General features: G+C 55.5%; 1 protein-coding gene across 1 annotated transcript in view; it reads left to right on the forward strand.

Annotated features, from left to right (window-relative positions):
* The first annotated feature begins 1657 nt into the window (after positions 1 to 1657).
* The window catches only part of LOC139230643 (tenascin-X-like), a 293996-nt gene continuing 278579 nt past the window's right edge, over positions 1658 to 17074 (forward strand). The window contains exons 1-2 of the mRNA XM_070862456.1: positions 1658 to 2075; positions 12013 to 13326. Coding sequence (XP_070718557.1) covers positions 1658 to 2075; positions 12013 to 13326 — 1732 coding nt within the window. The remainder of the gene's footprint in view (positions 2076 to 12012; positions 13327 to 17074) is intronic.

The raw sequence follows: 17074 nt of genomic DNA on the forward strand, positions 1-17074 counted from the left end.
CTCCAGGGACCAGAGCACATAAATCCAGGCTGACACTCCCAGTGCGGTGCTGAGGGAGCGCCGCACTGTCGGAGGTGCCGTCTTTTGGATGAAACGTTAAACCGAGGCCCCGTCTGCTCTCTCAGGTGGATGTAAAAGATCCCACGGCACTATTTCGAAGAAGAGCAGGGGAGTTATCCCCGGTGTCCCGGGGCCAATATTTATCCCTCAATCAACATCACAAAAACACATTATCTGGTCATTATCACATTGCTGTTTGTGGGAGCTTGCTGTGCGCAAATTGGCTGCTGCGTTTCCCACATTACAACAGTGACTTTCTTTCATGTTTAATATGCCGCTCGCTTTGGCAAAATAAAAAGGTAAACGCCTAAAAGAAAGAAAGACTTGCAATTATATAGCGTTTTTCACCACCTCAGGACCATCCCAAAACAATTCACAGCCAATGAAGTACTTTTGGAGCGTAGTCACTGTTATAATGTGGGAAACGCGGCAGCCAATTTGCGCACAGCAAGCTCCCACAAACAGCAATGTAACAATGACCAGATAATGTGTTATTTAGCAATGTTGGTTGAGGGACCCCAGGGATAACTCCCCTGCTCTTCTTCAAAATAGTGCCATGGGATTTTTTTACATCCTCCTGAGAGCGCAGACGGGGCCTCGGTTTAACGTCTCAGCCGAAAGACGGCACCTCCGACAGTGCAGCACTCCCTCAGCACTGCTCTGGGAGTGTCAGCCTAGGTTTATGCGCTCTAGTCCCTGGAGTGGGACTTGAACCCACAACCTTGCTGACTCAGAGGGTGAGAGTGCCGCCCACTGAGCCACGGCTGACATTATTATGTCGTATTAGGCCGCAAACTCCGGCTTGCTGGGTGTGTACGAAGTGCGCAAGGACCTGGTGCGGCCTAGCAAAAGCCAGTTCTCGCACGCACCCCCGCAGGAAGGACATCCGGGCGGCAGAGATCGGCCTATTTGCTGAACAAATGTCCTTCAAACTCTTACGCCTGGTACAAAGCAGGCGCACAGCTTACTTTTACCAGCGTAGCACGTTTAAAACATCGAAAAATGAAATTTAAACAGTCATTTTTATGTTAAAAATCCTGTCCGTTAAGGTAAGTCTATTTTTAACCCTATTAAAACACGTTTAATAAAATTCCCCAAATATTTTTTTTTCTAAAACGTTTAATTTCAATTAATTTTAAATATGTGAGGTGCTTTTCTTATTTATTGTGCCGTGTTTCAGCGTGTCAGGTGGGTTTTCTCGTTGCTAGGAATGGGAACTTGTACAAACGGAGCTCCCATTATTGTCAATGAGAATACTGGCCAGTGATTGGTGGTCCCGGCCCACGTGACTCCAACATTGGTGTGCGTATGTGGAAGACAGGCCCCTGAGGGCTGAGGAGCGAATGAAGGCCTCAGACCCAGAATCCTCCGTTGCTCCGGGACCAACAGGGAATTTTGTAGATTTTTTTCCGGGTCGGACGCGTTCGGACGAAGGAAGTGTCCGACCACAATTCCCCCCACATTGTGCCCCCAGCTAATTGTATTATTTCCACCTTGCAGGCATCGCGGCGCACGCAAGGCCCGAGGTCATCGCAACGGCTCTCCTCGCTGAACCCGCAAGCCTGGACAGCCCTCGCGCCCCTTCACTGCCACAGCGATGGGGCCCGCCTTCGTGCTCCTGCTCCTCGCCGCCACAGCCTCGCTGGATGGCGGCGACTGCGGCGTCTTCGTGAAGACCATCCGCCAGCGGCGGGCGCTGCTGCCCAACGCCACGGCCAGCCGGCCCACCACCTTCAACCACGTCTACAACATCAAGCTGCCCCACTGCAAGACCTGCTCGGCAAACGTCTCCAGGACCATCGCCCGCCTCTTCGAGGCCCGGGACGAGGCGCGGGACGAGATGCACTTCGAGCACGAGGTCGACCCCACCAACCAGGTGGTCTTCACGCACCGAATCAGCATCCCCCCGCAGGCCTGCGGCTGCGACGACATGCAAGCCCTGCTGCAGCGGCTGAAGGCCCTGGAGAAGCAGGTGGCCACTCTGCGGCGGCAATGCTCCGGCGACACGTTCTGCGGTGAGTCCCACTGTCGCCGGCCAGATCCGGCACACGGGGGCGGGGGGCCCAAGCTCAGGCTCCGGCCTTCCCCCAGGGCCCAGGGTCGGCAAACACCCTACAACCCAGAGACGCCACAGGCTGGGTCTGTTTCCTTTGGAACAGAGGAGGCTGAGGGGGGAGAGAGACTGGGGGAGAGAGAGAGAGAGAGAGACTGGGGGAGAGGGAGAGAGATTGAGGGAGAGAGAGAGAGAGACTGGGGGAGAGAGAGAGAGAGAGACTGGGGGAGAGGGAGAGAGATTGAGGGAGAGAGCGAGAGAGACTGGGGGAGAGAGAGAGAGAGACTGGGGGAGAGAGAGAGATTGAGGGAGAGAAAGAGAGAGACTGGGGGAGAGAGAGAGACTGGGGGGGAGAGAGAGAGAGAGAGACTGGGGGAGAGGGAGAGAGATTGAGGGAGAGAGAGAGAGAGACTGGGGGAGAGGGAGAGAGATTGAGGGAGAGAGAGAGAGAGACTGGGGGAGAGAGAGAGAGAGAGACTGGGGGAGAGAGAGAGACTGGGGGAGAGAGAGAGAGAGAGAGACTGGGGGAGAGGGAGAGAGATTGAGGGAGAGAGAGAGAGAGACTGGGGGAGAGGGAGAGAGATTGAGGGAGAGAGAGAGAGAGACTGGGGGAGAGAGAGAGAGAGAGACTGGGGGAGAGAGAGAGATTGAGGGAGAGAAAGAGAGAGACTGGGGGAGAGAGAGAGACTGGGGGAGAGGGAGAGAGATTGAGGGAGAGAGAGAGAGACTGGGGGAGAGAGAGAGAGAGAGACTGGGGGAGAGGGAGAGAGATTGAGGGAGAGAGAGAGAGAGACTGGGGGAGAGAGAGAGAGAGAGACTGGGGGAGAGAGAGAGATTGAGGGAGAGAAAGAGAGAGACTGGGGGAGAGAGAGAGAGAGAGACTGGGGGAGAGAGAGAGATTGAGGGAGAGAGAGAGACTGGGGGAGAGAGAGAGAGAGAGACTGGGGGAGAGGGAGAGAGATTGAGGGAGAGAGAGAGAGAGACTGGGGGAGAGAGAGAGAGAGAGACTGGGGGAGAGGGAGAGAGATTGAGGGAGAGAGAGAGAGAGACTGGGGGAGAGAGAGAGAGAGAGACTGGGGGAGAGAGAGAGATTGAGGGAGAGAGAGAGAGAGAGACTGGGGGAGAGAGAGAGACTGGGGGAGAGAGAGAGAGAGACTGGGGGAGAGGGAGAGAGACTGGGGGAGAGGGAGAGAGAGAGAGACTAGGGCAGAGAGAGAGACTGAGAGAGAAAGAGAGACTGAGGGAGAGAGAGAGAGAGACTGGGGGAGAGAGAGAGAATGAGGGAGAGAGAGAGAGAGACTGGGGGAGAGAGAGAGACTGGGGGAGAGAGAGAGAGAGAGACTGGGGGAGAGGGAGAGAGACTGGGGGAGAGGGAGAGACTGGGTGAGCGGGAGAGACTGGGGAGGAGAGAAAGAGACTGGGGGAGAGAGAGAGACTGGGGGAGAGGGAGAGAGAGAGGCTAGGGGAGAGGGAGAGACTGGGGGAGAGAGAGAGAGAGACTGGGGGAGAGGGAGAGACTGGGGGAGAGGGAGAGAGAGAGACTGGGGGAGAGGGAGAGAGATTGAGGGAGAGAGAGAGAGAGACTGGGGGAGAGAGAGAGTGAGAGACTGGGGGAGAGAGAGAGATTGAGGGAGAGTGAGAAAGAGACTGGGGGAGAGAGAGAGACTGGGGGAGAGAGAGAGAGAGACTGGGGGAGAGGGAGAGAGACTGGGGGAGAGGGAGAGAGAGAGAGAGACTGGGGGAGAGAGAGAGACTGAGGGAGAAAGAGAGACTGAGGGAGAGACAGAGAGAGACTGGGGGAGAGAGAGAGATTGAGGGAGAGAGGGAGAGAGACTGGGGGAGAGAGAGAGACTGGGGGAGAGAGAGAGAGAGACTGGGGGAGAGGGAGAGAGACTGGGGGAGAGGGAGAGAGAGAGAGACTGGGGGAGAGAGAGAGACTGAGGGAGAGAGAGAGAGAGAGGCTGGGGGAGAGGGAGAGAGACTGGGGGAGAGGGAGAGAGAGAGAGACTGGGGGAGAGAGAGAGACTGAGGGAGAGAGAGAGAGAGAGAGACTGGGGAGAGGGAGAGAGACTTGGGGAGAGGGAGAGAGAGAGAGACTGGGGGAGAGAGAGAGAGACTGAGGGAGAGAGAGAGAGAGACTGGGGGAGAGGGAGAGAGATTGGGGGAGAGGGAGAGACTGGGGGAGCGGGAGAGACTGGGGAGGAGAGAAAGAGACTGGGGGAGAGAGAGAGACTGTGGAGAGGGAGAGAGAGAGGCTGGGGGAGAGGGAGAGACTGGGGGAGAGAGAGAGAGAGAGACTGGGGGAGAGGGAGAGACTGGGGGAGAGGGAGAGACTGGGTGAGAGGGAGACTGGGGGGGAGAGAAAGAGACTGGGGAGAGAGAGAGACAAGGGGAGAGGGAGAGAGAGAGACTGGGGGAGAGGGAGAGACTGGGGGAGAGGGAGAGACTGGGTGAGAGAGAGGCTGGGGGAGAGGGAGAGACTGGGTGAGAGGGAGACTGGGGGGGAGAGAAAGAGACTGGGGAGAGAGAGAGACAAGGGGAGAGGGAGAGAGAGAGACTGGGGGAGAGGGAGCGACTGGGGGAGAGGGAGAGACTGGGTGAGAGAGAGGCTGGGGGAGAGGGAGAGACTGGAGGAGAGAGAGAGAGACTGGGAGAGAGAAAGACAGGGACGGAGAGAGAGGGAGACACGGGGGGGTGGGCAGAGGGGAGAGAGGGAACTCGGGGAAGACGAATCACGTTCTTCCAACTCTCTACAAGGGACATCGTTGGAGGGATGATATCCAGAAGTCACGACACTGTCACTAATCACTTCATCGGCAATAATCCTGTTAACAATCTGTACACAATACCTGCCCCGTTTATGGTGGGAGTTGGAGTGGGGGGAGGGATGAAGGAATGTACTTGGACTGGGGTAAGGCACCGGCTGGGGGAGGGATGTACTTAGACTGGGGTAAGGCACCGGCTGGGGGAGGGATATAATTGGGCTGGGGTAAGGCACCGGCTGGGGGAGGGATGTACTTAGACTGGGGTAAGGCACCGGCTGGGAGAGGGATGTACTTAGACTGGGGTAAGGCACTGGCTGGGGGAGGGATGTACTTAGACTGGGGTAAGGCACCAGCTGGGGGAGGGATGTACTTAGACTGGGGTAAGGCACCGGCTGGGGGAGGGATGTACTTAGACTGGGGTAAGGCACCGGCTGGGGGAGGGATGTACTTAGACTGGGGTAAGGCACCGGCTGGGGGAGGGATGTACTTAGACTGGGGTAAGGCACTGGCTGGGGGAGGGATGTACTTAGACTGGGGTAAGGCACCGGCTGGGGGAGGGATATAATTGGGCTGGGGTAAGGCACCGGCTGGGGGAGGGATGTACTTAGACTGGGGTAAGGCACCGGCTGGGGGAGGGATGTACTTAGACTGGGGTAAGGCACTGGCTGGGGGAGGGATGTACTTAGACTGGGGTAAGGCACTGGCTGGGGGAGGGATGTACTTAGACTGGGATAAGGCACTGGCTGGGGGAGGGATGTACTTAGACTGGGGTAAGGCACTGGCTGGGGGAGGGATATAATTGGGCTGTGGTAAGGCACCGGCTGGGGGAGGGATATAATTGGGCTGGGGTAAGGCACCGGCTGGGGGAGGGATGTACTTAGACTGGGGTAAGGCACCGGCTGGGGGAGGGATGTACTTAGACTGGGGTAAGGCACTGGCTGGGGGAGGGATGTACTTAGACTGGGGTAAGGCACTGGCTGGGGGAGGGATGTACTTAGACTGGGATAAGGCACTGGCTGGGGGAGGGATGTACTTAGACTGGGGTAAGGCACTGGCTGGGGGAGGGATGTACTTAGACTGGGGTAAGGCACCGGCTGGGGGAGGGATATAATTGGGCTGGGGTAAGGCACCGGCTGGGAGAGGGATGTACTTAGACTGGGGTAAGGCACTGGCTGGGGGAGGGATATAATTGGGCTGGGGTAAGGCACCGGCTGGGGGTGGGATGTACTTAGACTGGGGTAAGGCACCGGCTGGGGGAGGGATGTACTTAGACTGGGGTAAGGCACCGGCTGGGGGAGGGATGTACTTAGACTGGGGTAAGGCACTGGCTGTGGGAGGGATGTACTTAGACTGGGGTAAGGCACTGGCTGGGGGAGGGATGTACTTGTGTTGGGGTAAGGCACTGGCTGGGGGTGGGATGTACTTAGACTGGGGTAAGGCACTGGCTGGGGGAGGGATGTACTTAGACTGGGGTAAGGCACTGGCTGGGGGAGGGATGTACTTAGACTGGGGTAAGGCACTGGCTGGGGGAGGGATGTACTTGTGTTGGGGTAAGGCACTGGCTGGGGGAGGGATGTACTTAGACTGGGGTAAGGCACTGGCTGGGGGAGGGATGTACTTGTGTTGGGGTAAGGCACTGGCTGGGGGAGGGATGTACTTAGACTGGGGTAAGGCACCGGCTGGGGGAGGGATGTACTTGTGTTGGGGTAAGGCACTGCCTGGGGGAGGGATGTACTTAGACTGGGGTAAGGCACTGGCTGGGGGAGGGATGTACTTGTGTTGGGGTAAGGCACTGGCTGGGGGAGGGATGTACTTAGACTGGGGTAAGGCACTGGCTGGGGGAGGGATGTACTTGTGTTGGGGTAAGGCACTGGCTGGGGGAGGGATGTACTTGGACTGGGGGAAGGCACTTGGAATGGGTCGGGACTTTGGCTGGCCCTTGCTGTCTTCTGGGGAGCTCTGTCCTCTGTCACTTCAGGAAGTCAAAGTGGATCGAGTTACAATTTGCAAAGTCAGTGTGACCTTGGGATGGGCGGTTCCAGTTACACATTCCTGTGTGGCTTATCCTCCAAGGGACCAATCAGAGACAAAGGGTGGAGCACGGGTGGCCATTTTTGCAGTACAAATAAGAGCATCCATAAAATTATGAGGGGCCTGGATAGAGTGGATAGGAAGGACCTGTTTCCTTTGGCAGAGGGATCAACAACCAGGAGGCATAGATTTAAAGTAATGGGATGAGGTTTAGAGGAGATATAAGGGGAAATTTCTTCACCCAGAGGGTGGTGGGGGTCTGGAACTCACTGCCTGAAAGGGTGGTAGAGGCAGAAACCCTCACCACATTTAAAAAGTGCTTGGATGTGCACTTAAAGTGCCGTAACCTGCAGAGCTATGGACCAAGAGCGGACACAATGGGCCGAAATGGCCTCCTTCCGTGTTGTAAATTTCTATGATTCTCTGAACCTCTCAGGTCGGGCCTATACTTATTGGAGTTTAGAAGAATGAGAGGTGATCTTATTGAAACATGAGGGGGCTTGACAGGGTGGATGCAGAGAGGATGTTTCCCCTTGTGGGGGAGTCTAGAACTAGGGGACATAGTCTCAGAATAAGGGGCCGCCCATTTAAAACTGAGTTGAGGAGGAATTTCTTCTCTCAGAGGGTTGTAAATCTGTGGAATTCTCTGCCCCAGAGAGCTGTGCAGGCTGGGTCATTGAATATATTTAAGGCGGAGATAGACAGATTTTTGAGCGATAAGGGAATAAAGGGTTATGGGGAGCGGGCAGGGAAGTGGAGCTGAATTCATGATCAGATCAGCCATGATCTTATTCAATGGTGGAGCTGGCTCGAGGGGCCGAATGGCCTCCTCCTGCTCCTATTGGGAAGGCAATTGGAATGTTGGCCTTTATTGCAAGGGGGATGGAGTATAAAAGCAGAGAAGTGCTGCTACAACTGTACAGGGTATTGGTGAGGCCACACCTGGAGTACTGCGTGCAGTTTTGGTCTCCGTATTTAAGGAGGGATATACTTGCCATAGAGGGAGTGCAACAAAGGTTCACCAGTGTAATGTAGTTGCTTTATGGGTTCTTGCTTAAGAATTCATAACAACACATTAAGAACTAGTTGGTTGATTCCTGGGATGAGAGGGCTGTCTTATGATGAGAGATTGTGTAGAATGGGCCGATACTCTCTGGAGTTTAGAAGAATGAGAGGTGATCTCATTGAAACATACAAGATTCTGAGGGGGATTGACAGGGTAGATGCTGAGAGGTTGTTTCCCCTGGCTGGAGAGCCTAGAACTAGGGGGCACAGTCTCAGGAGAAGGGGTAGGTCATTTAAGACAGAGATGAGGAGGAATTTCTTCACTCAGAGGGTTGTGAATCTTTGGAATTCTCTGCCGCAGAGGGCTGTGGAGGCTGAGACTCTGAATATATTCAAGGCTGAGATCGATAGATTTTTGGAGCCTGGGGGAAGCGAGGGATATGGAGATTGGGCGGGAAAGTGGAGTTGAGTTCGACGATCAGCCATGATCTTATTGAACGATGGAGCAGGCTCGAGGGGCCATAGGGCCAACTCCTGCTCCTATTTCTTATGTTGTTGTGTTTTTAAAGAGTGGTGGAAGCAGATTCAATGGTAATATTCAACAGGGAATTGGACTAATACTTGAAAAGGAAATATTTGCAGGGCCGTAGCGAAACAGCAGGGGGAGTGGGACTGAATCGCACAGCTCCTCCAAAAGAGGCAGCACAGGAGCGATGGGCCGAATGGCCCACTCCTCCTATGATTGTATAATTGGTGACAGTATCACATTCACTTGGATGTCCCTCAGCTTTGGTTCTTGCGAGCCTGCCCGTAATCGCTCTGAGCATCTGTAGGTGTGGTGTGTCGCCACAGGGGGATAGCGGACACCCGACACCAGACACACACAAACTCTGCTGAGCTCCATTTCTCCGTACTTTGGAGGTGCTTCAGCACGGGGACTGCTTTCCATGTGCCGGACACCCAATTGGCCACAAGTAAACAACCACAAAACCAAGGCTTGGTGAGTGCAAAGAGAGCTGACTTCAGGTTAGTCATTGCTCTACTCGGAACTCCTTCACGGCAAGCGAGCCCCAGGTGGGCAGCGGAAACGTTTCAAGGGCACCCTCAAAGCCTCCCTGATAAAGTGCAACATCCCCACCGACACCTGGGAATCCCCGGCCAAAGACCGCTCTAAGTGGAAGAAGAGCATCTAGGAGGGCGCTGAGCACCTCGAGTCTCGTCGTCGAGAGCATGCAGAAATCAAGCGCAGGCAGCGGAAGGAGCGTGCGGCAAACCTGTCCCACCCACCCCTTCCCTCAACGATTGTCTGTCCTACCTGTGACAGAGACTGTAATTCCCGTATTGGACTGTTCAGTCACCGAAGAACTCACTTTTAGAGTGGAAGCAAGTCTTCCTCGATTCCGAGGGCTTGCCAATGATGGAGCCAACGTTGCCCAATATGTAGAACTTAGCTTTGCCATTAAACTTCCGAAAGTCATAAAGGGCACCGCACTTTAGGAAGGATGCGAAGGCCCGAGAGAGGGTGCAGAAAAGATTTACGAGAATGGTTCCAGGGATGAGGGATTCCAGTTACGGGGATAGGCTGGAGAAGCTGGGGTTGTTCTCCTTAGAACAGAGAAGGTTGAGAGGAGATTTGATCGAGGTGTTCAAAGTCATGGGGGGTGCGGACAGAGTGGATAGAGAGAAACTGTTCCCATTGGTGGAAGGGTCGAGAACCAGAGGCCACAGATTTAAGGTGATTGGCAGAAGAACCAAAGGCGACATGAGGGAAAACGTTCTTATGCAGCGAGTGGTTGGGATCTGGAATGCACGGCCTGAGAGGGTGGTGGAGGCAGACTCGATCATGGCTTTCAAAAGGGAATCTGGTAAGTACCTGAAGGAAAATAAATTTGCACGGTTGGGCGGAGGGAGTGGGACTAGCTGAGGTGCTCTTGCAGATTGCTGGACGGGCTCGACGGGCCGAATGGCCTCCTGCCATGCTGTAACCATTCTATGATACTAGGAACTGATTGGTTTAGGCATTTCTCCCCCCCCCCCCCCTCCCTGCCTATGACTCCGTTGGTAAATGCAGTGGCCCCTTGTAGTAGAGTCAGACAGAACTGGGAGGTTTGATTCCTCGTCGATCTCCGATGGGGATGGAATGCGCTGGGGGTGGGGTAGTGGGGCGACTGCGGGGGGCAGGGGGGGGGGAGGCACGCTAAAATTTAGTCTTCCTAAAAGAGGCAGGGATAAACAAGCCAGGGTTTTAATTTCTTGTCACTGTGCAGCGGGTCCTCTGGGGACATGAGGTGTGGCTGTGGATGTCGGATTGGGAACAGGGTTGAGCACAGTTTTGAGAACGTTGCTTGGTCAAACGCCCTTACTGATACTCTGGAAATGCTGGTCAGGAACAGAGTTCACGTTTCAGGTCGAGGGCCCTTCACCAGAACTTGAAACATTAACTTTGTATCTCACTCCACAGGTGCTGCCTGGCCTGCTGAGTAGAACTAGGGGCACAGTCTCAGGATAAGGGGTGGGCCATTTAGGACTGAGATGAGGAGGAATTTCTTCAGTCAGAGGGTGGTGAATCTTTGGAATTCTCTGCCCCCAGAGGACTCTGGATGTTGAGTCTTTGAGTATATTCAAGGCTGTGATCGATAGATTTATGGATTCTGGGGGCTCAGAGATGTGGGCCATATACGGCAGACACCTCAAATCGCTGGAGAAATACCACCAACGATGTCTCCGCAAGATCCTGCCGATCCCCTGGGAGGATACACTCACCAACGTCAATGTTGTCGACCAGGCCAAAAATCCCCAGCATCGAAGCACTGACCACACTGTATCAGCTCCGCTGGGCAGGCCACATTGTCCGTCTGCCCGACACAAGACTCCCAAAGCAAGCGCTCTACTCGGAACTCCTCCACGGCAAGTTGGGCAGAGGAAACGTTTCAAGGACACCCTCAAAGCCTCCTTGATAAAGTGCAACATCCCCACCGACACCTGGGAGTCCCTGGCCAAAGACCGCCCTAAGTGGAGGAAGTGCATCCGGGAGGGCGCTGAGCACCTCGAGTCTCGTCGCCGAGAGCGTGCAGAAACCAAGCGCAGGCAGCGGAAGGAGCGTGCGGCAAACCAGTCCCACCCTGCCCTTCCCTCAACCACTGTCTGTCCCACCTGTGACAGAGACTGTAATTCCTGTATTGGACTGTACAGTCACCTAAGAACTCACTTTCAGAGTGGAAGCAAGTCTTCCTCGATTTCGAGGGACTGCCTATGATGATGATGGACTCTGGGGATCGGGCAGGAAAGTGGAATTAAGTTCGAAGATCAGCCATGATCTTATTGAATGACGGAGCAGGCTCGAAAGTCCATGTGGCCGACTCCTGCTCCTATTTCTTATGAGCTTATGTTTACACCCCGCCCGATATTACTCTCCACTGACTTTGACGGAAGTCTTATCCTCATCATTGTCCTGTTGCAACCTTTGGTTCCTATCTTTGCTTTTCTTGAACTCAGACCTTACTTCAGGAGAGTGTCATTGAGCTCAAAGGCTAGAACCTGCCAGACTGCAGTTTAAACCAATTCTGAGCTCCTTGTGTCAGTGGGCAAAACTCTCGCTTACTGAGTCAGAAGGGTGTGGATTCAAGTCCCACTCCAGGAACTTGAGCACTAAAAAATCCAGGTTGACACTCCAGTGTGGTACTGAGGGAGCGCTGCACTGTCGGAGGTGCCGTCTTTCGGATGAGACATGAAACCGAGGCCCCGTCTGCTCTCTCAGGTGGGTGCAAAAGATCCCGCGGCGCTATTCTGAAGAAGAGCAGGGGGGTTATTCCCGGTGTCCTGGGGCCAATATTTATCCCTCAATCAACATCACAAAAAACAGATTATATGGTCATTACCAAATTGCTGTTTGTGGGAGCTTGCTGTGCGCAAGTTGGCTGCCGCGTTTCCCACATTACAACAGTGACTACACTCCAAAAGTGCTTCATTGGCTGTAAAGCCCTCTGGGATGTCCGGTAGTCCTGAAAGGCGCTATATAAATGCAAGTCTTTATTTTTTTTGTTTAGCCAGAATTGCTGCGTTGTCCGGCGGCTAACCCTTTACTTGCTCACTCCCCAGGTGCCAAGCGTGCGATGGACTGCGGCGCACACGGGACTTTCAGCCCCTCCAGCTGCGTCTGCGTCTGCGAGGAAGGTTGGAGCGGCCCCACTTGTTCCGTCGCCGGCTGCCCGGACCACTGCCGGCCCGGCCGGGGGGACTGCGTGGGCGGCCAGTGCGTGTGCCGGCCGGGGTTCACAGGCGCCGACTGCGGCCAGGAGATCTGCCCCGACGACTGCAATGACCAGGGCCGCTGCATCAACGAGACCTGCGTCTGCTTCTCCGGCTACACCGGCCATGGCTGCACCGAGGAGACCTGCCCGGACGACTGCAAGGGCCGCGGGAGCTGCGTCGAGGGGGCCTGCGTCTGCCACGGGGGCTACTCCGGGCCGGACTGCGGGACGGAAGCTTGCCCGGACAACTGCAGTGGCCGGGGGCGCTGTGTCAAAGGGAAGTGCGTCTGCTGGAAAGGGTTTACCGGGCCCCACTGCGGAGCGAAGGTCTGTCCCCAGAACTGCAACGACCGAGGCCTGTGCGTTGGCGGGAAGTGCGTCTGTGACCCAGGCTTCTCTGGGCCTAGTTGTGATGTCCAAACCTGCCCCAATAACTGTCATGACCGAGGCCTGTGCGTTGGCGGAAAATGTGTCTGTGACCCAGGCTTCTCTGGGCCTAGTTGTAGTGTCAAAGCCTGCCCCAATGACTGTAGCCGGCGAGGCCAGTGCGTCAACGGCAAGTGCGTCTGTGACCCAGGCTTCTCTGGGCCTAGTTGTAGTGTCAAAGCCTGCCCCAATGACTGTAACGACCGAGGCCAGTGCGTCAACGGCAAGTGCGTCTGTGACCCAGGCTTCTCTGGGCCTAGTTGTAGTGTCAAAGCCTGCCCCAATGACTGTAGCCGGCGAGGCGAGTGCGTCAACGGCAAGTGCGTCTGTGACCCAGGCTTCTCGGGGCCTAGTTGTAGTGTCAAAGCCTGCCCCAATGACTGTAGCCAGCGAGGCCAGTGCGTCAACGGCAAGTGCGTCTGCAAGGAAGGGTATTCGGGGCCTACTTGTGGTGTCCAGGACTGTCCCCAGAACTGTAACGACCGAGGGCTGTGCGTTGGTGGAAAGTGCGTCTGTGAGCCAGGCTTCTCTGGGCCTAGTTGTAGTGTCAAAGCCTGCCCCAATGACTGTAGCCAGCGAGGCCAGTGCGTCAACGGCAAGTGCGTCTGCAAGGAAGGGTATTCGGGGCCTACTTGTGGCGTCCAGGACTGCCTGAAGGACTGTAGCCATCGGGGACGCTGCGTGGATGGGAAGTGCGTCTGCAAGGAAGGCTTCACAGGAGACGATTGCTCCACAGGTAGGGTGCCCTTATTTGCTTCTTTTATCTCCCTTTGTTGTCGAGCTGCTGATCGCCACGGTGAAATAGCCGAGGCCCAATCAGCAGCTGACGGTGCACGAGCCGCCCATCAGTGACGCTCCCCCGTGCAGGTTTGGGCATGTGGTGCGGGATTCAGTCGGAGGCAGTCACGTGCTGTGTGACCAAAAAAAAGCAAGAAATCCGTGCCTTTACGTAGCGCCTTTCACGACCACCGGACGTCTCACAGCGCTTTACAGCCAATGAAGTACTTTTGGAGTGTAGTCACTGCTGTAATGTGGGAAACGCGGCAGCCAACCTGCGCACAGCAAGCTCCCACAAACAGCAATGTGACACACGACCAGATAATCTGTGGATTGAGGGATAAGTATTGGCCAGTACACCGGGGTATTCATTTCCATGCGCAGTATCGCCCCTCTGGGGTGCTAATGGAGACACACGGCCAACAGAAACCCACCCTGTGTCCCTGACTTGTTCTTTGACCCTCGAGGGTTTGAATTATTCCTCCGCTTGCTTTCACTGCTCTCCTCGTGCAGGGTCCTATATCCATCAGGGGTGCCATAAAGAGATTTATAATTCAGCCCTTTGACCCCCATTAAGTTCCGTTGGGAAAAACCACACTGGAACCAAGTATAACCTGAGCAGTGAGATGGCGTAACCGAGAGACTTAGCGGTGCAGACACACAGCTCCCCAGGTGGTGGGAGTCAGGTGTAAAGGCCTGTTCAAGGCCCATCAGTTGTGAATGCTGCACAGTGCGATGCCAACCTGTCAAAGCCCCGATTCACAGGCCGAGAAATCCGTCTGGGGCGGTGTCGGATCGGATCAGCCGGCCTTTAACCGCAGCCTCTGATCCTCGGTTCCATTGGCTGTGGTGTAATCGAATACCAGCTGAGCCGCTACTGCCAGTTTTACGCCCGCGCCTGAGACGGGTTTCGAGTCTGCCGCGCCCTGCTCAAGTGGCTGCCCTGAGGAGCTCACTTGGCCCTGGGATGCTGTAACATAGCCTCTCATTCAAGGCCGTTCATTGGGGAGTTGGCTGAAGCAGGTTATTAAGAGAGAGAGAGAAGGGGACACTGTCTGCCTTGACTTTCCCCGGTCACTTGGAAAGAAGGGCCCTATTTAGATTGGACAGCGGGGGAGGGAAGGAAAGGCTCATCCAAGAAACCGCCGTGTTTGTTGACAGTATGGTTGGACGCTTCGGGATGAAAGGAGCTGCAAGTACTTTGAGATTCCAATGCTGAATGCCTCCCTTTTTTTTGCCGCCGAGAAGCCACGATGATTGTTTGGAATGGAACGGTGAGCAGGTGGGGGGTGGAGGAGGGGGGTGACTTGGAGGAAGGCCCACAGTAACTATCGGCTCCTGCCCTTTCATAAGCTCAGGCCTGCAACGTCTCACATGCTCGCATCAAAGGGCCTGATAGGCCGCCAGGGGCCTGCCCCGAAAGGAGCGGTTCGATCTGGTTTGGGGAGGGGGAGGGGTGGGAGGGATTGGCAGGCTACCTCTGTGTGTCTGGGGTCGGGGGGGTCTGGAGGTGTGGGAGGGTGGGGGAGCTTGGGGGCGTGGGAGAAAGTGGGGGTATAGTGGGGGTGGGGGGAGTGGGGCATGGGGGAGTGGGGGAGGGTGGGGTGGGGGGGAGAGTGGGGGAGGGGGAGAGTGGGGGAGGGGGAGAGTGGGGTGGGGCGACAGTGGGGGTGGGGGGAGTGGGGCATGGGGGAGTGGGGGAGGGTGGGGGTGTGAGAGAGTGGGGAAGGGTGGGGGAGGGGGGGAGTGGGGGAGGGGGAGAGTAGGGGAGGGTGGAGTGGGGGGAGAGTGGGAGTGGGGGGAGAGTGGGGTGGGGCAGAGAGTGGGGAGGGTGGAGGAGAGAGTGGGGGAGAGTGGGGGAGGGGGAGAGTGGGGGAGGCGGAGAGTAGGGGAGGGTGGAGTGGGGGGAGAGTGGGGATGGGGGAGAGTGGGAGTGGGAGAGAGTGGGATGGGGAGAGTGGGGGAGGGTGGGGGAGAGTGGGGAGGGTGGGGTGGGGGAGAGTGGGGAATGGTCTTGGAGTGAGGATGGGGGAGAGTGGGGGAGGGGGAGAGTGGGGGAGGCGGAGAGTGGGGAGGGTGGGGTGGGGGAGAGTGGGGAATGGGCTGGGAGTGAGGGTGGGGGAGAGTGGGGGAGGGGGAGAGTGGGGGAGGGTGGGGGAGAGTGGAGAGGGTGGGGTGAGGGAGAGAGTGGGGAGGGTGGGGTGGGGGAGAGTGTGGAATGGGCTGGGAGTGGGGGTGGGGGAGAGTGGGGGAGGGGGAGAGTGGGGGAGGGGGAGAGTGGGGAATGGGCTGGGAGTGGGGGTGGGGGGAGAGTGGGGGGTGAAATCTCAGACTCTAACACCACGTCCTGATTGAATCCACTGGGACAAGCCAAGCAGAATAGCCGGGCAAGTGCAGTGACAGTGAGAGCAGGGTTTTACTGTATTGGTGTGGGCAGGAAGGTGTAAAGTCATTCTGTGAGCTTTCTGCACAGTCCGCCTGCTGTAGAGCGCGAATCAAAGTGGCCTGAGCTTGAGAGAATTTCCACCTCTGTGCTGCTGGAATCCCAAGAAAAGGGGCATGTTTTAAAAACGGCGATGGTTTTAAGAGTTTTGGTAGACTATAAGATCTGTTTTCTTCTGCTAGTTGTTAACACTTGTCCCTCAGCCAACATTGGTTAAAACAGACGGTCTGCTCATTATCACACCGCTTGTTTGTGGGAGCTTGCAGTGCGCCTATTGGCTGCTGCCATTTCCGTACATTACAACAGTGGATAGGTTAGGTGAGTGGGCAAATGCATGGCAGATGAAGTATAATGTGGATAAATGTGAGGTTATCCACTTTGGTGGTAAAAACAGAGAGACAGACTATTATCTGAATGGTGACAGATTAGGAAAAGGGGAGGTGCAACGAGACCTGGGTGTCATGGTACATCAGTCATTGAAGGTTGGCATGCAGGTACAGCAGGCGGTTAAGAAAGCAAATGGCATGTTGGCCTTCATAGCGAGGGGATTTGAATACTGGGGCAGGGAGGTGTTGCTACAGTTGTACAGGGCCTTGGTGAGGCCACACCTGGAGTATTGTGTACAGTTTTGGTCTCCTAACTTGAGGAAGGACATTCTTGCTATTGAGGGAGTGCAGCGTAGGTTCACCAGACTGATTCCCGGGATGGCGGGACTGACCTATCAAGAAAGACTGGATCAACTGGGCTTGTATTCACTGGAGTTCAGAAGAATGAGAGGGGACCTCATAGAAACGTTTAAAATTCTGACGGGTTTAGACAGGTTAGATGCAGGAAGAATGTTCCCAATGTTGGGGAAGTCCAGAACCAGGGGTCACAGTCTGAGGATAAGGGGTAAGCCATTTAGGACCGAGATGAGGAGAAACTTCTTCACCCAGAGAGTGGTGAACCTGTGGAATTCTCTACCACAGAAAGTAGTTGAGGCCAATTCACTAAATATATTCAAAAGGGAGTTAGATGAAGTCCTTACTACTCGGGGGATCAAGGGTTATGGCGAGAAAGCAGGAAGGGGGTACTGAAGTTTCATGTTCAGCCATGAACTCATTGAATGGCGGTGCAGGCTCGAAGGGCTGAATGGCCTGCTCCTGCACCTATTTTCTATGTTTCTACTCGCCCTGATAAATAGTAACTCAGTGGCCGTAAAGTGCTTCAGGATGTCCCCAGGCCGTGCGAAGCTCTGTCGAAATACAGGGCAGCTGCATCGCCC

This window comes from Pristiophorus japonicus, chromosome 19 (genome assembly GCF_044704955.1).
Source record: "Pristiophorus japonicus isolate sPriJap1 chromosome 19, sPriJap1.hap1, whole genome shotgun sequence".
NCBI lineage: Eukaryota > Metazoa > Chordata > Chondrichthyes > Pristiophoridae > Pristiophorus > Pristiophorus japonicus.